The 24,378-nt window shown below is 39.7% G+C and overlaps 1 protein-coding gene across 4 annotated transcripts in view; it reads left to right on the top strand.

The window, feature by feature from the left end:
- Window positions 1-24,378, top strand: part of ror1 (receptor tyrosine kinase-like orphan receptor 1) — a 327,496-nt gene that overhangs the window by 283,985 nt on the left and 19,133 nt on the right. For all 4 annotated transcript variants that reach the window (XM_069938329.1, XM_069938331.1, XM_069938330.1 and 1 more), the window contains 3 exons: window positions 20,726-20,853; window positions 21,421-21,738; window positions 22,710-22,955. In XM_069938329.1, coding sequence (XP_069794430.1) covers window positions 20,726-20,853; window positions 21,421-21,738; window positions 22,710-22,955 — 692 coding nt within the window. The remainder of the gene's footprint in view (window positions 1-20,725; window positions 20,854-21,420; window positions 21,739-22,709; window positions 22,956-24,378) is intronic.

A 24,378-nucleotide genomic window follows, 5' to 3' on the forward strand; every position in this document is an offset into this window, starting at 1 on the left:
AATATGTCTTGATCACTTTAATAATTTAAAACAGCTAATTCCTTGAACACATTTAAGGATTTAGCTTCAACATTATTCCATAAATTCACCACTCATTGAGTGACTAAATTAATTAGGAGAGGAGACTGTCAGCAGCAATAGAAATTCACCAAGACAAATATTTACTTAAACAAAAGTTGCTTTTAATTATCTTTAAACGTGGAAAGAGGATCAAACTCTAACTTATTGCTATTAACTTAACTTAACCCCCTTCTAATTCTAAGCACACGTGCATGTAATGTGTGTGTAAGTTCAGAAAAGTTATTTGATTCCACGACTTCATCGTGGACAAAGATTTTATACAATTAGAAGACTATGCCTGTGCACGAAGGAAGCATTCCACATCTAAATGATATTAAAAGGTGGTCTTATCTGAAAAATGTTTATCTACCTGAAATGGGCTCTGAAATAGAAATGCTGATTGGTTTGCATATACTAAAGACTTTGGAACCACTAGATGTAATATGGAGTGTGGGAGATGGACCTTACGCTGTTAAAACTATGCTTGGTTGGACAATTAATGGGCCATTAGGAGGAAAAGGTAGAGTGCTCAGGAACAGTTAACACCAAGCGTCAACAGGATTTTGGTTGTTAAACTTGATGAGCTGTGGGAACAGCAGTTTCATGAGTGACTTTGCTGAGTGTCTTAGTGACAACCAAGAACTTTCAAGAGAGGATAGGCAGATCTTGGATTTAGTCTCATAATCTGTGAAATTAGTTGATGGGCATTATTGTGTTGGTTTACCTTTAAATATAAGAGAAGTATACATGCCTGACAATAGAAATATTGCTGGACAGCGTACACGGAACCTAAAGAGAAGATACAGAGGAATTCTTCCTTTCATTTAGACTATTCCAATTTCAAATTGGAATAGTTCAAGTTCATGTCTGATCTGATATCCAAAGGTTATGCAGGGAAAATACCTGAAGATATCTTGAGATGTAATAATGTTGTTTTTTTTTTAAAAAAAAGGTATCTACCACACCATGTGGTTTTACATCCACAAAAGAAAATACTTTGTTTGGTGTTTGACTGTGGGGTGACCTTTTGTGGAGTTTCACTAAATTCTCAGCTCTAACAGGGACCAGTCCTGACTAGAATGTTGACGGGAGTCTTGGTTAGATTCCATAAAGAACCTTTTGTTATCACTGCTGACATTGGAGCAGTGTTCCACCAGGTGAAAGTACCAAATGAAGACCATGACTTGTAATGGTTCATTTGGTGGCCTGATGGAAACTACAGTCAGTACATGGTGGAATACAGAATGACAGTGCATTTGTTTGGAACAACTTCATCTCCAAGTTGTGCAAATTTTGCCCTTAGAAACTGTGCTGAGGACAATATGAAACAATTTAGCTCTCAAGCTGTAAGCACCATCATGAACAATTTTTATGTCTCACTTCAGCAACTTCAGAAGAAGATGCGATATCGCTTTATTATGAGCTATGAGAGATCTGTTTAAGGGGTGGTTTTCTATTACTAGATGGATATGTAACAGTCGTCATGTATGGGCTGTCATTCCAGAAACAGAGAAGGCAAAGAAAATGAAGAATCTGGATTTAGACCATGACAGCCTTTCCTGTAAAGACGGTGCTGGATGTACAATGGTGCGTTCAGTCTGATGTTTTTAAATTCAAAATCATTCTGAAGGACAGACCTCTTACAAGAGGGGGATTCTGTCAACAATCAGTTTAATTTATGATCCCTTAGGAATATTGGCACCAGTAGTCCTGACTGCCAAGAAGATCCTGCAAGATTTATGTAGAAAAAAGATTGGTTAGGATGATACAATACCAGACTCCATTGTACAGAAATGGATGTGTTGGAATAAGGATCTACATATGTTGGAAGACTTCAAGGTTGACAAATGTTTCAAACCCATCAACTTTGGAATGGTGACATTTGCTCAACTGCATCATTTTGCTGATGTATGTGAGGATGGTAGCAGAACTGTTAGTTACCTGTTCCTGCATAGTAAATAAGGTCAGATACATTGTTGATTTGTGATGGGAAAGGAAAGAGTGGCTCCCTAAAAGGCAGTTACTGTCCCTCGAATGGAGTTGATGGCTATTACCATGGCGAGTAGAATGGACACAGTGCTAGGAAAAGAGCTGCAGATGAATCCAGCAAACTCCATATTTTGGACTGTTAGCACTTCTGTGCTCAGATATCTCAACAGTAAGACCCCAAGGTTTTGAATTTTTGTGGCCAACAGAGTTATTGAAATCATTAATGTCTCATGTCCTATACAGTGGAGATATGTTAACACAGTTAACAATCCTACCGATTTGGCTTCCCGAAGTTTGAAAGTCAAGTCTTTTCTAAAGGATGAAATGTGGGTGTAAGGACCTAAGTTTCTTCTACATTCTCAAAATTAGTGGCCCAAAAATCCTGATAAATAAAAATAAATTTTATATAAGTGACCCTGAATTCAAGGCAGAAGACCCCTACAATCAATCTGGAATCAGGATTAAAAATGCAAATGCTGTTCAGATATTATCTGAACAAAAGGATTTAGTTACTTTTTTAATCTATTACTTTTCATTCTGGAATAGTTGAGAAGGGTTGCTCAGATTTAAAAGATGGTAAATGAATCATAACAAACAAAGAATGTTCCTGAAACACAAGAAAGAAGGATGTCTAACTGTCGAAGAATTAATTAATGCTGAGATGAAGATAATCAGCTTTTGCCAGAAAAAGAGATTTGCAGACGAAATTTCAAGTTTAAGAAAGGGAATGAATGTTAAAAGGACAAGTCATCTTCGTCAATTCAATCCCATTTTGGAGAATGATATATTAAGAGTCGGTGGGGGACTTGGCAGAGCAGCAGTGCCAGAAAAAAATGAAACATTCTGTCATACTGGCCAAGGATTTTTATATTTCTGATCTGATTCTTTGGCATATTCACGAAAAGATGGGTCATGGTGGTCGCAACCATATGTTATCGAGATTATGCCAAAAATATTGGATTAGTGGTGCCACTGTGTTAATCAGAAAAATTGTGTCTAAATGTGTTGTTTGTCCTACTCCTGGACATGGCAGATGGCAGATTTGCTTCTGGACAGAGTCTCTCCCGATAAGCCTCCCTTCTCATGTTGGAGTCGATTATTTTGGACCTTACGGAGTGAAGCGTGAAAGGAGGGTTGTGAAGAACTAAAATGTTATTTTCACCTGTTTAGTTCGAAGAGCATATTCATATGGAAGTGGCTTTATCTCTTGACACAGACTCTTTTATCAATGCCCTTCGGCTTTTTGTAACCAGACTTAGTCAAGTGATGGAACTACGATCTGACAATCGTACTCAATGTGAGTTGAAAGAGGCAATCAAAAGCTGGATTCAGGATCAGATACACAATACTCTGCTCCAGAAAGAAATCAATTGGATATTTCACCCCCCTGCTGGTTCACACTATGGAGGTGGATGGGAAAGATTGATGAGATCGCTACAAAGGATTCTTAATTCCATCTTTAAGGTGTAAAATCTTGATGAAGATAGTCTTCACACAGTTTTATATGAAGTTGAAGCTGTTCTCAACAGTTATCCAATTACTAAACCTTGTACAGATCCAAATGATCTTGAGGCATTTACCCCGAATCACCTTCTGCTTCTTAAGACTAAGTTCTCAATGCCACCAGGACAATTTAAGAAGTAAGACATATATGCTCATCGAAGGTGGAGGCAAGTTCAGTATATGTCATATTTGGTTTGGAAAAGATGGGTTAAAGAATACCTTCTACAGCTGCCAAAACGACAGAAATGGTTTAAACTCAGACACAATTTTATACCAGGAGACACTGTTATTATTATGGACGATTCAGCACCTCGAAACTCTTGGTTACTTGGAAAAATTGTTGAGACTATTCAGGACAAAAGGGGACTTGAGTGTCAAATTCAAATCAAAACTAAGACTGGCTTTCTAAACATATCAATTAACAAAGTCTCTTCTTCTGGAGATGGAGGAACTTTGATAAGTTCAAACTGACTGTGTTTAGTTGTTTTGCCTACTACACAGGTTACAGACTATATTGATCCAGAGTAATGGTAAAGATCACTCTTTTTCAAGGCTCTTTGATAGTGACCACTGGCCCTTATGAAGAAAGAAGATCTGTATATTGTTTGAATGTTATAGGTTTGATTTTTATTTGTAATTGTGGAATTATTATTTAAGACATTACGTCCTATTATAATAATTAGGGGCTGGTATTGTAGGAGCCAAACTGTAATTTGTTTACTCGCCTTGTTAAGTTGGCATCCCGTTGGTCTATGCATGGTCATCAGAGGCATTCCGAGTTTGTTTGGCTTTTTGCGCCATCTTTGTTCTTGTGCTTATGTGCATTGCTTTACTATATTGGAGTGCCAGCTGGAGCATGCGTGGTGTGTTAGTGTATTGGAGTGCCGGATGGAGCTCGCGTGGGAGCGTATGACGCAAATTGAGAGCTTCAGGTAATATATTATAAAAGCATGGCAACATAGAGAAGGGTGAGTGAAACACTCATAACTTTCGTCTTTATGAATGTTACTCTGTATTCACGGAGCTTTAATGCAGATGTTAGTTATAGTCATTTCATCAAAGAAGATAGTTATTAGTTTACGTGTTAAATAAAGGATTTAAATACATCTGGATTTGTATTAGAAATTATTGAAACACGATATGAACAAGGTTCTCACCTCGCCTTCAAATGACTCTTTATTGTATCGAAGTCACTATACTGATAGTGGTCTTCTGATGAGGAAGTCAAGGATCTAGTTGCAGAATGGGGTGCAGAGGCACAGGATTTGAGCTTGTTGACCAGTGCTGAGGGAATAATGGTGTTGAGAGCTGGGCTGTTGATGAAGAGCTGCTGTATGTATGAGTTTCTGTTTTCGAGGTGATCCAGAGCTGAGTGGAGAGCCGGTGATATTATGTCTGCTGTGGAGCGATTATGATGATGGGTGAATTGCAGTGGGTCCAGTCCTTTGCTTAGGTACGTGTTAATTTTTGGCCATGACCAGCCTCTCAAAGCATTTAATCGCAGTAGATGTTAGTGCTACTCGGCAATAGTTGTTGAGGCAGCTCGCACTACTCTTCTTGGGCACCAGAATGATTGATTCCCTTTTGAAGCAGGTGGGAGCCTCAGACTATACCAATGAGAGATTGAAAATGTCCGTGAACACTCCAGCTAGTTGGTTGACATAGATTTTCAGCCCCCTGCCAGATTCGCCATCAGGGCCTAACACTTTGCTAGGGTTCACCCTGTTGAATGCTGTTCTGACATCGGCCTCAGAGACAAATATCACAGGGTCCTCAGCCTTTGCAGGGATTCTCGTAGGCACTGTTGGGTTCACCTTCTCTAAGCGGGCATAGAAAGTGTTCAGTTCATTGGCCCTCACTTCTACCTCCTACCCAAGATCCACAAACCCAATTGACCCATTGTTTCCATTTGCTTCTTCCCCACCAAACAGGTATCTGCTTACCTCGACTCCCATTTCACTCCCCCCCACCCAAAACCCAGTCCAGACCCTCTCAAAGTCCTTCATTTGTTTCTCAACAACAGACTCAACCAGTGCCCATCCACCACTACCCTCTTCTGCCTGGCAGAACTTGTTCTCACCTTCAATAACTTCTCCTTTGGCCCATCCAACTTTCTCCAAGTCAAAGGGGTAGCCTTTGCATGAGCCGGAGCTATGCCTCCCTTTTTGTTGGTTACATTGAGCAATCCACGCTATAAGCCTACACAGCCAATGCTCTCAAATCTTTCTCTGCTATATTGATGACTAGATTGGTACTGGCTCATGCACCCATGATGAACTCATCAACTTTCACCACAACCTCAAATTCAGTTGGTCCATCTCTGGCAACCCTTACCCTTTCTAGATCTCTTGTCTTCATCTTAGGAGACAAATTCTCTACAGACATTTTCTAAAACTCACCAAATCCCATAGTTACCTTGACTATATATTTTCACACTCTATCCCCTGTAAGTATTCTGTTAATTTCAGTTCCTCTCTCTCTGTCGCATCTACTCCCAGGATGAGATCTTCCATTCCAGATCATCCAAGATGTCTTCCTGCTTCAAACAAATATAGCTTCCCCACTACCACCATCACTATCACCCCTTACCCGCATCTCCTCTAATTCCCACACATCTGCCCTGGTGCCCTTCACCCCTAGGTTCCACAAGGACAGGATTCTCATAGTCCTTGCCCACCACCCCATTGGCCCTACATCCAACACATTATTCTCCACAATTTCCACCATCTACAACATGATCCCACTATCAGACACATCTCCTCTCTGCATTCCACAGGAACCGCTCCGTCCATGACTCCCTCGTACACTCATCCCTTTCCACTAATCATCCCGTTGGTACCTACCACTGTGACCACAGGAAATGCTACACTTGCACTGACACCTTCTCCCTCACCACCATTCAGGGCCACAAATAGACCTTCCAAGTGAAGCAATACTTCAATTGTGAATCTGTAGGGGGTCATCTACTACACTTGGTGCTCCCGTTGTGAGCTCCTCCATGTCGGAGGGACTGGACACAGACTGGGAGATCATTGAGCATCTTCACTCTGTGTGCTGCAATTGTGGGAACCTCCAAGTGGCCAACTATTTCAGTTTCATATCCCATTTCCGCATCGGCATGCATGTCCATGGCCTCATGCACTGCCAGGCCAAGGCGATCTGTACATTGGGGGAACAGAACCTTATATTATGTCTGGGCACTTTCCAACAAAATGGCATTAACCTCGACTTCTTCAGTTTCAGTTCGGTCGCTTCCCTGAACCTCTTCCCTTTCCACTCAGAAAGCTACACCCTCCCCCTTACCACTTCTCAACTTTTTTCTCATCTGCCCTCCCACGCTTAACCACCTATGACCTTTAGCCTGTGCATCTCCCCTCGCCATTTTGTTCAAGCACCTGTCTGCTTTTTTGCTCGTACCTTGACGAAAGTCTCAGGCCCAAAATATTGGTTACACGTCTTTGCTATACAAAGAACATTGCGTAACCTGCTGAGTTTCTCAAGTGCTTTTGCGTACTGAAATAAGATTACTGAAACTTTATTCAAAGGATGTTATTCCATCAATAACATTTGGTCAAAACATGAAAATTGTCCTGCCCTTCTCTGAATGGTGTCATACATCTGGGATACTGGTTAATGAACTGTCTGCAAGGAGGTTAATATTGAGACACAGGAACTGCATCAATAGGAAGGATATCATGAAATTGGAAGGATGCAAAACAGATTCACAGGGATCTTACCAGGAGTCAAGGGCTTGAGTGACAAGGAGAGATAGGATAGGCTAGGACTTTTTTTTTCTCTGTAGCGTAGGAAGCTGAGGGCTGATCTTGTGGAGGTGTACTAACTAAATCATGTAGATAGGATGAATGATAATGGTCTTTTCCCCAGAGTACAGAACATTGGTTTAAAAGAGCTGGGGGGGAAGATTTAAAAGGGATATGAGATGTGGGATGATGGTAGAGGTGCATACAATTATGACATTTGAAATCTATTTGGACAGGTCATTGGATAGGAAAGGTGTGCAGAACGATGGGGAAAATGCAGGTAAATAGCTCAGATGAGCAACTTAGTTGTTATAGACAAGTTAGGCCACAGGCTGTATGTCAGTGCTCTGCAGATCAATTACTCTAGGTGCTGTTGTGTTGCCATTGATCCCAAAATCTGTTCACTTTTTCCACCTAAAAGTTGTTCGTTTTTCATTTTGTACCTCTTCCTGCAAAAAATTTAGATAAAATATGGATTAATTTAAAGATATTAATTATCAGATAGGCTGATAATTAGAGGGAGGTTGCACTGCATCTGGATTAGAATGTTTACAAATTCCATGCTTGCAAAAGTCAAGGTCATCGGTCGCTCAAAATATAATTCATATTTTTATGTCAAACATAAATTGATGTGTATATCTGGAGAGATCAAAAATTGCTGAGCCAACAACATTACAATACCTCCCTGGAACAGTAACTGAGGCTCAGTTTTTTTAATATATTTATGTGCAAAGTTGACTGTTATCCAAGTTGTAGGCATGTTGGAGGGAATTATATTGATTTAAAAACCTGATTTGGAAAACACAACAAAATTTTCTGCATGTACAGAGATATGAATAGAACTTCATTCCATTTAGGAAATAAAATCTGTGGGGTAGAGAGAGAGTTTGTCATTAACTTGGACTAGATGTTCATCAGATAGCCAAACAGTAGAAAATATGCATCCATGATATAATGATAAACTTTTCAGGTATTGGAAAATAATGTTGTTTCCTTCCTCTGTTGCTTTGCTCTTTTGCAGATATTAATTTTTATTTACAGGACTGTCGAAGTTGATTCCAGCCATTTAAACCCATGTTGCCCAATTACACCCAAATTAACCTGCTATCCTGTTGCATTTTGGATGATGGGATAAAACCAGGGCACCGGGACGAAACCCACGCGGACACGGGGGGGGGGGGGGGAAATACAAACGCCTTACAGGCAGCGCCGGATTTGAACACAGATCACTGGCATTGCATTAATCGCGCTAACCTCTAGGCTCAATCTGCCCATTGATCTGTTTACCCTGCTTTATTTCAATGGCTTTGTACTGAATCACATTTCCCATTTCCTAGTCATTATGTAGTGAGGAGTGGATGACGGGATAGGAAATGAATAGCAATTGACATAGATTTTCAATGATGTTCCGGGCAGCAGAGTATGGACAGGCTTCTTGGACCTTTTCCCATCATATTTTTGTGAGGTCCCAGATTTTATCTCTGCAAATGCTGACTCAGCCAGCTTCAGCACGATTATGGTATGTAATTGCTTGGATCTTTCTGCACTACTTTTGGGGAAATTCACCTCATAACTGCTGATTTGCTCAATTGTCTGAACCATTAATGGTGGTTTCCCGTTGAAGGCAAATTTTGGTCAATGACTGACTTCTCACAAAATAACTCTTTGGAATATTAAGCCCTCGACTTGTTTTGCTCCACATACTTCATGGTAAGGCTTTATTATTAATGAATACAATAGTGTGAGACTTGTATTTCTTTTATGACCTGTTTTCTTTTTTTGTTAGTTCTAGACATTACTAAAAGGATTGCGCCAAATTGTCCAACTCACCACTCCTTTTAATATGGCTGCAATTCCTGCCTTTACCTCGATGTGTGACTTTCATTCCAAATTCCTGACTGTATTCCTCTCCATCATCGTCTCATTTAGCACTGGACTCATCATTGCATGAAGAAGACTCTGTGATCTGCTATTGTGCAGACAGTGAAGTCAGCCTTTAAGATATATCCTTCAAAGCTATACATATTGTATAAGAGCTTCCATCCTCCTATTGCCCCTGGCACTGGTCATACATTAGGCCAGAGCTAATTTGCGTGCAAGAACCAGACTCTTCAGCTGTTAGACAGGAATCAAAGTTTTGCTGCTGCCACCAACCCTGAAGGTCAGAGTGTAGTAAAAGAGGCAGCCAGTAACTGATTAAAGAGGAAAACAAGTGGAAAATGATATTTTTCCACACAAGCGCTGTGCCTTGCTATTCACGGGCTTATTCCCATGAGCAACTGTCATATGAGCCCACACTCCAGGGTTTCAATAGATTGGTGGAGTTTGGAACAGTGTAGATAGGCTCCGAATCATGTGTTCTTTACCGGCATCACCTACAGCTCCTAGAACGCTTCCACCAGCGTTGTCTCTGCTCCATCCTCAAGATTCATTGGAGCGACTTCATCTCCAACATCGAAGTACTCGAGATGGCAGAGGCCGACAGCATCGAATCTACACTGCTGAAGATCCAACTGCGCTGGGTAGGTCACATCTCCAGAATGGAGGACCATCGCCTTCCCAAGATCGTGTAATATGGCAAGCTCTCCACTGGCCACCGAGACAGAGGTGCACCAAAGAAGAGGTACAATGACTGCCTAAAGAAAGGTCTTGGTGCCTGCCACATTGACCATCGCCAGTGGGCTGATCTCGCCTCAAACCGTGCATCTTGGCACCTCACAGTTCGGCGGGCAGCAACCTCCTTTGAAGACCGCAGAGCCCACCTCACTGTCAAAAGACAAAGGAGGAAAAACCCAACACCCAACCCCAACCAACCAATTTTCCCTTGCAACCGTGTCTGCCTGTCCCGCATCGGACTTGTCAGCCACAAACGAGCCTGCAGCTGACATAGACATTACCCCTCCGTAAATCTTCGTCCGCGAAGCCAAGCCAAAGAAGAAAAGAAGATAGATATCAAAGGATATCACATGATATAGAACAGTTACAGATCTGGATAGAAAATATATAAGGGAGACAGATCAAGCACAAATTGCAGAGTTTTAGTTTAATCTGAAAACATGTTTGGCACAGACATAATGAGCATTATTTTTATGCGTACGGTTCAGTGTTATAAGGCGTGAAGGATACTGAGAGGTGTGATATCTAATAATTGGTCACTCTTTAATAACATTATATCTCTCTCATAGAAGAAGATGCCGTATAAACAGCACCACCAATAGCCAACTGACAGTGATACAAGCACATGTTGAATGGCTAATTCTTTGACCTATTTATGATTGTTAGGTTTGCACTTGATTGCTTATAACCTATAAGAAATTGTTTGTTGCTTTAAATAGCATTTGTGTTGAGGGAGGGTTTCTTCCTGCTACCAGTTACTGAATTTTGCATTCATTAGTTATGGCACCAATGGCTTCAAATCAGCATTGCCCAAAATGTCGCAGTCACTTTCCTATCTGTACTTCCAATGGCCACCAGTGTGACTTGCACTAATGTCCTTAATAATAAGCCTGAGACCTGCTTAAAATTGTCGAGTAGCTCAAAAATTCCAGCCTGATCAGCAAAGATAGCACCCAAACTTCTGGTGTTTCAAAAACTAGTTTTACTGCTTTTGTACTTCAAGGAGGGATGGGAGAACATTAGTGAGGATTATAAAGTACTAAGCCTTTGTACTGCTTGAGGGTAGACATTTTAGAACCTCACAGGCTGTAGGAGACCTTTTTATTGATTGGATAATGCATACAAAATGTTAATCTCAGAATCCAGATTTATGATTCAGATATAACATATATTATCAGAGTACGTGCATGACATCACATACAACCCTGAGATTCCTTTCTCTTATGGGTCCAGCAGAATTACTACTAATTGGTAGTGCAAAAAAATAAACTGTACACAGAGTGAACTGGTAAACAAGTAAAAGGACTGTAAACAGATAACGAATATAAACAAACTGACTGTGCAATATAGAGAGAACAAAAGAAAATCAATAAAGTGCACAAGTAAGAGTCCTTAAATGAGTCCCTGTTTGAGTTTGTCGTTGAGGAGTCTGATGGTGGAGGGGTAGCAGCTGTTCCTGAACCTCATGGTGCAAGTCCGGCTGAATCTCTGGAGTTGGCCTCCTTCTGCCTCTCAAATGCTAATCCCATCATTGCAGAACAATTTTTAAAAAATCAACACTGTTTCATTCATGAAATAATTATGGTATTAGATATCATTTCGTACAACATGTATTGGCCTAAGTGCATATTTACTCTGAACAGGTAATTCCAGTATTCAGTGACTTTGCATTCACAATCAGTTCTCCACTGCTTCAGCCAAGCAATCCATTTTAGTGAAATACCAGCTGGAACTTAGTTTTGTTCCTTTGAAGGGAAGGAGAATTTGGAGACCTACTGAATTTGTCATTATAGCAAATTCTTTACTGTTGTAAGTAAACCTGAAGCAATAGACCTACAAAGCATACTGTGGTCTTTGTATCCACTTCCTTCAGCTTTCCATCTGTGTGCTGAATAATCTTCACAGAATACCACTGATGTTTTCTGTGATCAAACTCGAAGTGGAGAAGATCACTTCCCTGTGCCAAGCCTTTGTACCGTAGCCAACTTTCCACCAAGAATACTGGCAGCATACAAAGGAAAAGAACATTTCAACCTCTGTTCTTGCAGTCACGATTAGCTAAAACAGTAAGTTGAGGAATTGATGTTTGAGGCGTATTTATCGCTATTCTGAAATTAAGGCTTGATCAGCCACCTCATGTTCTTACTCTTGCCCTGCTTTTGAAAACTAGCCAGCTCTTTATACTCTTTTTTTCCTAAATCTGCTAGGTTCTAAAAGTCAATTTTAATGTAACATGACCACGACTATTTATCCAATTTTCTACACACTCTTTCCAATTTTGTGGTGTTCTCTACTATGAATATTGGGTTTGTGCTTTGTGGGAAACAAGCAAAAAAGCATTTGATGCAAAAGTGGGTCACTATTTGAAATTTATAAGGTTCTCTGAATTAGTATAGAGGAAATCATCGTATAGTTTATTTTATTTATTTGCAAAGAGAGAGGGAAATTGAAATTAATGTTGTGCTTGCATATCCTAATGCCAAGTAACTGCTGCTATGCTACATTCAGCCGTGTTGAGTGAGAGCTTCAGGATCTTTTAACATTCAGGATTACAGATTGAGGGCACTCTGCCAACTGTGTACAGACTTCTTACTTGTAGTTTGCTCAATCAGCAGTAGGTTGAGATTTGGCACTGTGAAAAGACAAATTCTTCTTTGCTTTTGGCAGATTGCAAAATAGGTTATGCAAGAAAAATGTACGCCTTTGCGATTTAGATCACACCATCTTCATATTGTACAATTTTGATATTAAAATGATACCAATTGGGAAGAGTTTGTTTGTAATGTGTGGTTGAGAAATAAATCAGTATCTTTAATAGAAATGTAGTCATTAGTTTTATAGAAGATCATTCCAAAATCCATTAAACACTTTTTCTATATTATTGTATACGTAATTCATTATAGTTGAGCTAACTATGAGTTACCAAATTAACTGAAATCGCTGACTTGAGTCTTTGAAATTTTTGGTTACTTTTAGTCATGATATGTAACATAAAGCTTTGTTAAAATACATGTTTACATTCTTGAAGGTTCTCCATTGCATTTTAGTTAATGATTATATAATCGAGAGTACTGGACTCGTAGATCTGGGTGAAGCATTTCATTGGGGGAAAAGAATAAAACGTTCTGTTTTGAGAGGCACTGATTGGGCTGGAACTTGCTGCCTTATGTCACTGTTAAGTACCTTTGTCAAATGCTGTTAAATTTTCTTTAATCCTCAATGGCAAGGCACTGCTCATGGTGCAATGCCATGTTTTGGGCTGGTGCTTGAAGGAATGGGAATGAGCAGTACAAATCCTGCTATGAAATAAACAAGAAATCAACTTTGTCAACAGATAAACTACACCATTGGTTTTGCCAGCTTTTAAACCTGTCGAAAGCTATGAATGGTTGTCTCTGAAATTTAAAAAAAAACTATTTCAACTCAATCAAACAATCAAAAATCATTAAAAATGTCTTAAGAATTCAGAAATATGTACATTTCCTAACATTTAATTAGGACCATTATCCTTTTTTGGAAATAGCCCAAATTGTTGGTTATGTATCTTGATCTTTGCTGCGTAAAAGTACATTGTTTGACCTGCTGAGTTTCTCCAGCATTGTGGAAATAGATTTGTGTTTCTGTGCCTGGTCTGCCTCTGCCTGGCACAGCTTTAGCAGGTCGATTCCTTGTTCATTCTCTCTCTCTCTCTCTCTCTCTCTCTCTCCCCCTCTCTCCATGTGTGTGTGTGTGTGTGTGTGTGTGTGTGTGTGGTGTGTGTGTGCATGTGCAACACAGGTTTATGCTCCATCACTGGAGTCAATGAAAATGCAGTAGAGGGGCCAATGGAAAAACAATCAGCGTGTTTGGGACTTCCACATTTCCCAGAAAATCCCGACTCGTAATCTTTGTGGATCAAAGCGTATTGATTCTATCTCCGAGGCAAAGTAGATTTAATATTTTTGTTGGGCATGGAGAACATTTGATGGCTTTGGTGTTTCATCTGTTACTGATTCTTCCAGTAGGGATGCCTTTGTGATATGGAAGAAACCCCATATCATCACAGGGAGAATATGGAAACTCTGTACAAAGAAGATCAATTTATTTACTGTGTATAGCAGTTCATAGAAACTCTCCAAATTGAAATACAGAATAGAGCCCAGATAATCAAAACAGGATTCGGAAGGATGATTGCCAGTGGCACCTGGACTCATTCAGCTGAAACCAACAAACTCTTGACCAGAACAATATCAGTCGGTAATAGTTGTGAGTTTGACAACTATAAGTTATCCCTTAGAATGGATTAATGGTAAGAAGGACAGGCACGTTTGAAAATAGAGTAAGTTGTGGAAGTACTGAAGGAAAATAACTAATAAGATGGCTCTCCTGGGAGCCAGAATAAACTTAATGGACTATAAGGCAGGTCACAAAACATTTCAATTAATAAATAACCTTTTATTTAACTAACAAGCTTTTTGATATGAATTTCAATCGCAATCAACTCAAGTGTTTGGATGTTTTGAGTCAGACATCCATAGCTCCAGGTAGACGTGCACACTTCCTTGCTAACTGAAAGCACTGCACAGACTTTGCTGAAACATTACTGTTACTCATGGAATTTAATTTTGCAGGGCAGGAATGCAGTAACTTTGATCTGCTTTAGGATGATCTAAACCAGGGTGATGCAAATAGTTCCATCACCTTCTGGGCGAAAAGGAGGAGAACAAAATAAGTTAGGACTTCTGCTCCCTATTGTCCTTCAGTGACCCTTGTTGGAATGTGGTCTTCATGGGTGTCTGATGAGATCAAATTCACATTGTTGGAAAAAATAGCTGACATTCAACCTAGAGGCCCATACATAATAAACAGACACTTAGCTAAAGTTTTGGGAGGTCATTAGTGCCTGTATGCTCCAGTGTTTAAGTGCCTTCACAGCAAAACAAGAAAAAAAATGGAGAAGATAATGTTTAAAGAAGTCCAATAGCCTTATCACCTGTGTGCCAATGCATCTAATTTGGTAGATTTTTTAAAAATATTTAGTAACTTCTGGAAAGATAAACATAATTCAATATTATCAAAATAACAGGATTAGATACAAATGTACTTGTATTGTTTTAGATATTAATCAATCCAATGTGCATAGCAAAAATTTTCTGTTCTTGCTATGTAGAACCATGGAACATTACAGCCCTTCTAGTCTGTGCCGAACCATTTTTTTGCTTAGTCCCATTGACCTGCCCTCCATACTTCTCCCATCCATGTACCTGTCCAAATTCCTTTTAAGAGTTTAAATTGAGCCCGGATTCACCACTTCAGCTGGAAGCACATTCCACACCCCCACCACTCTCTATGTGAAGAAATTCCCCCTCATATTCCACCTAAATCTTTCCCCTTTCACTCTTAATCCATGTCCTCTGGTTTGTATCTCACCTACCCTCAGTTGAAAGCCTATCTACATTTACTCTGTCTATCCCCCTCATAATTTTTAATATCTCCATCAAATCTCCCCTCTTTCTTCTACACTTAAGAGAATAAAGTCCTAACCTGTTTAACCTTTCCCTGTAACTCAGTTCCTGAAATCCAAGCAGCATCTGCACTCTTTCTATCTTATGATATCTTTCCTGAGGTTAGGTGACCAAAACTGCACACTGTATTCCAAATTTGGCCTCACCAATGTCTTATACAACTTCACCATAACATCCCAACTTCTATACTCAATACTCCGATTTATAAAGGCCAAAATGCCAAAAGCTCTCTTTATAACCCTATTCACCTGTGATGGCACTTTCAGGGAATTATATATCTGTATTCCTAGATCCCTCTGATCTACCGCACTCCTCAGTGCCCTACCATTTACCGTGTACAACCTTTCTTGGTTTGTCCTTCCAAAATGCAATACCTCACTTGCTCTATTTTGCCTGCATTAAATTCCACCTGCCATATGTCAGCCCATTTTTCCAGCTGCAAGCTTTGAAAACCTTCGCTGTTCACAACACCTTCAATCTTAGTGAGATTAAAATTCAAAGTTTTAATTGTAGTGGATGTAGTTTAGATGGAATTTTACAACTTTCCATTGTCCATTTACTGAGGTAATGGCTGAAATTGGACATAGGGATCCCATAAAAAGTGTTGCTTTTGACATGCACTCTTGTGTAACATAATTTCGAGCCTTTAAGGCTCTTTTAGGTCTGTCAGAAAAGAAATTGAAATCACTGTAAACTATAATTATTCTTAAATGTGTAAGATGTGGGAAAAGGAATGAGGAAATTAAGTTTTGTTCAGTCATACAGGGCAGAATTCTGGCTCCCCATTGTCATACACATTTTGTTATGCTTTAATTTTTGAAATGAGATGTAGGTTTTCCATATACAGAAACCCCCCCCCACCAGTATCCGCAATCAATGCCCTTTGGAAGATGGTGGATGAGTGAATTTGCCGGTTGCTTGAGATTGCGTGTTGCGTGATTGGCGAACTAACCGCGAGGGTGGTGCCAATTTTAACCTTCAAAATTATTTACTTTTGTATTTTTGGCGATTTTTTTTGCTGTTTGTTTGATACTATTGGTTTCTTGAATTCTGGATCATGGCGATTTTACTGTATGTGGATTATTTTATGTTAGGCCATGATAGAGCACATTGCTAATTATAGAATCATACTGCAGAGGAAGTCATTAATCTCAGTGTGTCCATGACAGTCTTTTTTTTTAAATAAGGTTTTCATTTAGATTCATTGACTTTTTTTTTAACTTAACTCCTGCAAATTGTTTCTTCCCAAGTGATCATCATTAGAGGGATACTGTTGAATTTGCTTTCATCACCCTTTCACAGAAAGTATTCTGTAGAAAACAACTTGCTGCATAAAAATTAATTGTCCCCCTGCATCTTGGGCTAATCAGTGTAAACCTATGCAATTCAACCAGAGCATTCTGTAAATCCTCTCTTCTCTGTTATAAATACCCTGTAATTTTGAACATTTCCATCCAATTTATGAAGCATAAGGAAACTTTGTTGGAATGTTATAACTCACCCAAAAGCAGGCTGATTTTCTCCATCATCCTAAAGTTTGCTTTGTCCCGTGCACCAATGCCTTACTCCAACCTTCCTCCAATGTTCATTTGAGGAAAATACAAACTTTTCACAAGCCACTTCTTAGTGCATTGTTTGGTGCATATGTACATTGTATGACAATAAACTCATTAGCTTTGCTTGTTGGCTGGACACAAAATAAAAATAAATCAATTCTCTTGATCTCAGCTGTTTCATGACTGTTCTTCAAGAAAAGAAATATGCTATCCTATGTAACTCCAAATATGTAACTCCAAATATGTAACTCCAAATCCAGCAATCCAGAGTCTCAAAGTAAAAGCACATTACTGGAGAAACTCAGCAGGTCAGACAGTGTGCTAAACTTCACTTTGTGAATCTGTGCTTGTGGCCTTCTCCATTGGAGAGACTGGACACAGATTGGGAAATCGCTTCGATGAGCACCTTCCCTCTATGACAGGGATCTCCTAGTGGCCATCCATTTTAATTCTGCACCTCACTCCCATGCTGACATGTCTCTCCGTGGCCTCGTACTGTCAAACCAAAGTCACCCGTAAATTGGAGGAGCAATACCTAATATTCCATCTGAGCATTCTCCAACAGGTGGCATTAACATCGGCTTCTCTGTTTCTGCTAACCCACTCCACATTCTCCCTCCTTTCCTCATCCCTCTGTCTTTTTTCCTCCAGCTCTCCACCCCCTTTCTCTCTATTCACAGACCCATCACCTAAACCCTTTTGCTGTTGTGCCTTCCCTCCCTTATCCACCTATTACATCCTGCCCGTGGGCCTGAGCTCCTCCCCCTGCCCTTCAACTCCACCATTTTGATCGGGTGACTGCCTACATTTTGCTCATACCTTGATGAAGGGCTCAAGTCTGAAACATTGGTTATGTATCTTTATATGTCTGACTTGCTGAGTTTTTCCAACATCGTGTTTTTACTTCAGTCACAGTGTCTACAGACTTTTATGTTTTAATCCAGAGTCTCTTGTATCTCCAACAATCTGGCTGACTCTTAGCTGCCATCTGCATTCAACATCAATGTAGGCAGGTTTAGCCAGGAGCATCCACATCCCTAAACAAATAAGTGAAAGAAAATGAAATATTCTTGCCTTAAGCTTATGCATTAACAACAGTGCAAGAAAGTAGAAAACACAAGAGGTTGTAGAAGCTGGAATTTTGAACAAAGGAAACACAAACCGCTGGAGGAACCCCCCAGATCAGGTAGCATCTGCGAAGGCATTGAGCTGGTCATCGTTTCTGGTCGAGACCCTGCATCAGGACAAAGAGTGTAAAAATGAAATGGCCAGTATAAAGAGGTGAGGGGGAAGGTTGAGGCAGAAGCTGGCAAGTATTAGTGGATTCAGGTGAGGCAAGATTGAAGGGAAGTTTGAGCCAGGTGGGGAAGGGAAAGGTGAAAATAGCAGCAGAGGCAGGGAGGTGATAAGTGGAAACAACAAAGGGCTGCAAATATGGAATCTGAAAACAAAGGAAGGTGATAAGTGGAACTAGATAGGGAGGGATGGTGGGCAGATGGAAACAGTAGGGAAGTATGAATTCTAAGCATAGAAATGACTCTATTTTTTTAATTTCGAAAAATGTCTTGATTTATTGCTGCAGCTGTTTGTGAGGGAATGGCATTAGAAACCAGTTGTGACCTTCAGTATTTCTTTTGCTTTCTCAAAGCTGTTCATTTTCTTGTGTGATTGTGTACAGAACCTTCAACTTTCCAACGTAATCACATCTATTTCAAGTGAAATATCCTTATATCAGTTACGTTTGATGTCAGTTTTGTGTAACAATTTTAATGTCGTTTTAAGAAGATGGAGTAGGAATGTCTGTTGAATCTACATAGGTTGAAAATTAGTTAATTCTTCCCTAAATTATAACCTTTTCTGTTGAAGGTTTTCCTTTGGGGCACTTACAAGTGTCTTTAATTATTTCAATTTTGAGAATTTTATGCCGTTCCATGCCAAGTTTTGGAAGTTATTGACATAAACAGAAATTTCATAGAAATCATTCATAAAATTTCTCCAGTTCCAGAGAACCAAAAGTGCCAAAGTTAATTGCATGGCTCAAGCAGCTGGTTTCAATATCGAGTGGTGCACATTAGGCTTGGGATGCAAAATTATTGTACATACGTATATGGTTTTATTTTTCTAGCATTTCTGTAGGAGACCTGATCCTTCTGATCATCAGGGTCAGGTAGCTGCCATCATGATGAAAATGTTTATATTTAGTGTGGAATCAGTTGGCAACAAAGCCCACAAAGTAAAGAAATCTGAAGGTTTCAAGAGATCTCACAATCCCTCAGTGGATTTCTTCAGGCTTTAGAGATCTCAGCTTGTATAGCGCCAGCCTTTGCAATGTGCTCAAGGATGAGGGCAAAAGCTCTTACCGAAAAGAAAAGCCATTTTCTGAGAGGGAATCTTACGGTGATTGAGGATCTTACAGTCATTTCAAGAAAGAGAGGGGATTCCATAGAAATATATCAAATGATGAAAGGAAAAACAAGAACTAGAGGACAGGGCTTCAAGAATTGGGGAGTAGATTTAAGACATGGATGATGGAAAACTGCTTTCCCCGAGAGTAGTGAAACTTTGGAATTCATTGCTCAAAGAAGCATTAGATGCAGTCTCATTAAATATATTTATGGCATAGTTTTGAAGAGCATGGGAGTTAAGTGTTATGAGGGGAAAAAAATGATCCTATTGAATGATGGAGCAGACTTGAAGACCGTCTACCCCTGCTCCTTCTTCTTATGTTCAAATGTATCTGTGCTTTCTCCATAATCACATAAGCCAAAGTAGAACAATAGGAGCAATGGATTCTACAACAGAATTAAAATATCACCATTTTTTCCTTAAATGGATATCTGCTTAGTTATATTGTAAATTTAAAATGCATTTCATGAAGTTAATTATAATTCTTCCCTTGCTGAGTTTTTTTTAATCTTATCCACACTGGTGAAGTAAACATAGCTTATAATAAGGAGTTAACACTCATAACCCTTCACAGCCATTCTGCTATTATGCTTCAGCAGGATCCATTTACTGTTGCTAGACCAAATGATATTGGCACATGGATAAGACCAGATCTCCCCAATTTCATTTCAGTGATTAAACAACCAGAAAGGAATAAAGGGTAATACAGTGATAGGTAAATCACCTGTGCGGAGATCCTCAAGTCCATGCTTTGGGAACACATGGAAACCCTTTATGAATGGCAGGAACACACTATCTCAGAAACTACCAAAGAATCCACCATACATCTCCTGCCTATCTGTGGAAAAGTCTACAGTTCCCACATTGACCTCATCAGCTAGCCCAGAACCCACAATACAAGTGGTGGCAAGTCATCCTCAATTCAGAAGAATTGGCATGGCAGGGTCTCTGCCTGGACGGTTTAAGGAGTATTGTATTTAGTTGTGATTGTCGTTTCAGAGCTCATTCTCCAGATACAGTCATGAAGATTCACCAACCATATTATGACACCAGTGGTGTCAGGGGAAGTGGGAGAATAATTGAAAAGAACCTCAACCTACGAAGCACTTCAAGATTTTGTTTTCCTACTCATTAAAAGAGCTAAAATTAGAAGCTCACTGAGGGCCTTTATTCTTTTTTTATGTAACTTAATTTTTTCAAGATGTTCTTGGATGGTTTTTGAACATTGCAGAGAGGGAATCATAGGTCTGATGTTGTAAAAGATGTTTGCAAGAGTGCCCTCTACTGATCAGCAGCTTTAGTGAATTTGTGTCAAACTTTCTTCCTACAGAGTCACATTTGAAGAAGATGGCTTTTGTCAGCCCTACAGAGGCATCGCCTGTGCAAGGTTCATTGCAAACAGCAGCATTTATGTGGACTCTCTCCAGATGCAAGGAGAAATTGAAAACCAAATTACAGGTAGGATAGATATCGGAGAATAATAAGCTATTCTTGTATTCACTTGTGCTTACAATATCCAGTTCTGATTTCAAATTTTCAACCGTACTGAAGTTCGAAAATTCAGACTGTTTTCTGGAATTTGCTTGGTTGGGAAAAGTGTTAATTCATGGTGGTACATGGTTCTATCATCACTGGTCAACTTCCAAAGTCTTGAGCAGATGGTCATTTTAAATGTACAAGCTGAAGCATCGGTCATAACATTTTCAGGACAATGTCTACTGAAGTCCAGCCAAATTTGGATATCAGAGGAGAAAGTAAAGGCATATATTTTCCTGCAGGTCTCACTTAATATCTGGCATGAGTGAAAACCATGAATGATTATTTTTTTCCCTTACTCTAACCAGTTTTCCAGGCAGGGAGGCCACGTCTTTCTCCACAATCCATATATGACAACATATACTGATGAAGTTAGTAAAAATAAATATGTGTTGATTTTGGGTCTGAGTTGCTCCCTCCGATCTAAAATTACTGTTGTTGATTTGGAAAATTTAAAACACTAACCTATCTTTCTTATTTACCCTGCAGCTGCTTTCACAATGATTGGAACCTCAAATCATCTAACAGACCGGTGTTCCCAGTTTGCTATTCCCTCACTCTGTCATTTTGCATTCCCATACTGTGATGATACGTCATCATTGCCCAAACCTCGAGACCTTTGCAGAGATGAATGTGAAATCCTGGAAAATGACCTGTGCAAGACTGAGTATATCTTTGCTAGATCAAATCCTTTGATCCTAATGAGACTTAAGCTACCAAACTGTGAAGATCTCCCCATGCCAGACAGCCCGGAGGCAGCCAACTGCATGCGTATTGGAATTCCAATGGCAGAGCCTATTAATAAGAGTAAGCACATTTGTGATCCTCAACTAAAGGAGAACAGCTGCCTTTATAATAGTTCACTTTTCTTCCTCTTCAATATTTTTTGTTCATCTATTTGATGCCTAGGCTTGAATCAAGCTGGATAAACATAACAGGTTCTCATTCAATAGCCAATCCTTAATAAGATCATGATCAGTTAACCATCAGGGCTATCATAAGGGTCACAACTGATATTTCTGATTCCGCTGCACACGCGGACATCAGATGCACGATCAACAATGGCATTTCAATCAGGGGCAGCAGTCTTGATTAACTGCTTCCTTTTCATCTCCACCTGAGGAGGACTGAGACTACCACAGCCTGTGACCAACTGCTTAGGCAAGCAGAGATCTTCATATACATGTAGTTCCTGATGTGCATAGCTCGGTAAAACATAAAGTGTTATCATCAGCTGAGTTACTGAGGAATTGGTTCTTGATCAAATAACTGCTGACTTGGATTCAAGCTGGAGTGAATCTTGGAGTTCCTTCAAACAAATAAAGCTGGAAAGAGAACTTATTGTGTTCTCTGTGGATGTAAATATGGGCACTGAGTAGTTGGAGGATTGCTTACATGATATATATAGATCTCAAGATTTTTCTCCTTCCCCAGCCCTTGTCCAAATGAAGTGGTTGATTTTAAGGACACTTTATTGCAGATTCATATGCAGTAATGAGTTCAATAAATTGTTTGATGGCAAAGGACCACAGGAAGTTTACATCCACATATTTACAATGGATGTATAGTTATCTAGGACTTGATGTACCTTCAGTTAACCTAGGGCAGTTCTGGTTTCACTAAGGACACCTACTTGGTCAAGTTGGGGTGAACGTTGGAAATTTGCTTGTTTGTGACTTGGAAACTGCTTTTGTATCTCAATAGTCTGGTGAGAAAACTTGCATTGCATTCCTATTTAATTTTTTTTCTGAGGAACATGTGTGTTTTTCTCCCCACAGATCACAAATGTTTTAATATCAGTGGTAATGATTACCGTGGTACCGTGAGTGTCACCAAATCAGGGAGGCAGTGCCAGCCATGGAACTCCCAGTATCCCCACAGTCATTCTTATAACGCTGCTAAATATCCTGAACTCAATGGTGGTCATTCTTATTGCCGGAACCCAGGAAATCACAAGGATGCTCCATGGTGCTTTACTCTGGATGAATCCATGAAATTGGAGTTGTGTGAAATTCCTCTGTGTGGTAAGGACCAGGGAACTAGATATGGTGTAACTTAGACTACTTATGTGCGGATCTTGTCTGGGAATCTAAAGGAGCCATTCTCAACAGGGAACCTACACCACCACCCCCCTCCCCCCTCCCCCCCCCCCACTCTCTCCTTGGGCCACAGCACATTTCAGTAAAAGCCTATGATTTCTTTTCACCTCATGTAACATAAATATTTGTTTTTTTTTAATGTAGTCAGCGGGAGAGAACTATGGAAGAAGCCAAAACTTGACTGCTTCACAGGGAAAGAGGGGCCCATAAACTTTGAGCAGAGTCCTGGGGGAGGAGGGGGGCTTAGGCAAAGAAAGGTTGAGAATGGCTGATCTTGAACTGGGGAGCATAGTCTCAGGATAAGCGGTCACCTATGTAAAACTGAGATTTGTTGAAATATGTTAATTCAGAGAGCTGTGAGTGTAGGAATTCTCCACTTCAGAGAGTCCAGGAGTATTAAGTATAATTAAGGTGAAGGAGAGAATAGTTTTTTTTTCGGAGAATGAAATGTTGGGAAGGCAGGCAGGAAAGCGAAGTTAGAGAGAGATGTGAACCCATTTCAGAACAAGATTTCAAAACGGCCAGAGCCAAGATAAATCAATTAAATGATCTGGAATAAAAAGCCGCGGGTGAGAAAGGTGTTCAACAGATTTGGCAGCTCTGAGAAAGCAGGCTAGAGTTCCACATAATGCACATAAGAGAATAATAATTGCCTGCACATTATCTAGGCTCTGGAGATATAATAGAACAACACTTGGAAGAATAATTATAATAGACACATTGATGAAATGAAGACAAATAAAAGATTTGACAAAACAATGGGCAGAGAAATAAAATTGACCTGATGAGCTTTTTTTCTGAAAGTGAACCATTAAAGTTGCCATCACTGTATAAGCAGGAACATTTGTACTTTAGCTTCCAGTGAACTGAAGTACGTTGTGTTTGACTGATTACTCCTGTTGGTTAAGCTTTTTCACTGATATATCATCCCTGGCACAAATACAACAGATATCTCACTTCTGAATAAAATGATTTTGGTTTTAAAGTCAAACTTTTATACAAAAACAAATTGAATTTGGAATAGTACCAAAGGAGTATGGGAATGTTGTAGGTGTTGTCAATGAGCTAAGATTAACTACATCTTGACTGTTCTTAAAGTGAATGTAAAGTATCTTAAAGAACTTAATGAAGACCATCTCTTGATTTTTTTTGCCAATATTTATTCCCAAAATCATTATTACTAAAAACAGCCCAACCTCGTGTTCTGTTCTGGATGACTGGTCGTATCTCGAAATGGGTGTATATCGGAAATGCCTTACCTGTGATACTGAAGAGTAAAATGATCGATATCCTTCCATTCTCTGTCTCCAAATCCTTCTCATTCTCTCTGTTGCTGCGGACCCCGAGC

Source organism: Narcine bancroftii, chromosome 5 (assembly GCF_036971445.1).
Source record: "Narcine bancroftii isolate sNarBan1 chromosome 5, sNarBan1.hap1, whole genome shotgun sequence".
In the NCBI taxonomy this organism is placed as follows: Eukaryota; Metazoa; Chordata; class Chondrichthyes; order Torpediniformes; family Narcinidae; genus Narcine; species Narcine bancroftii.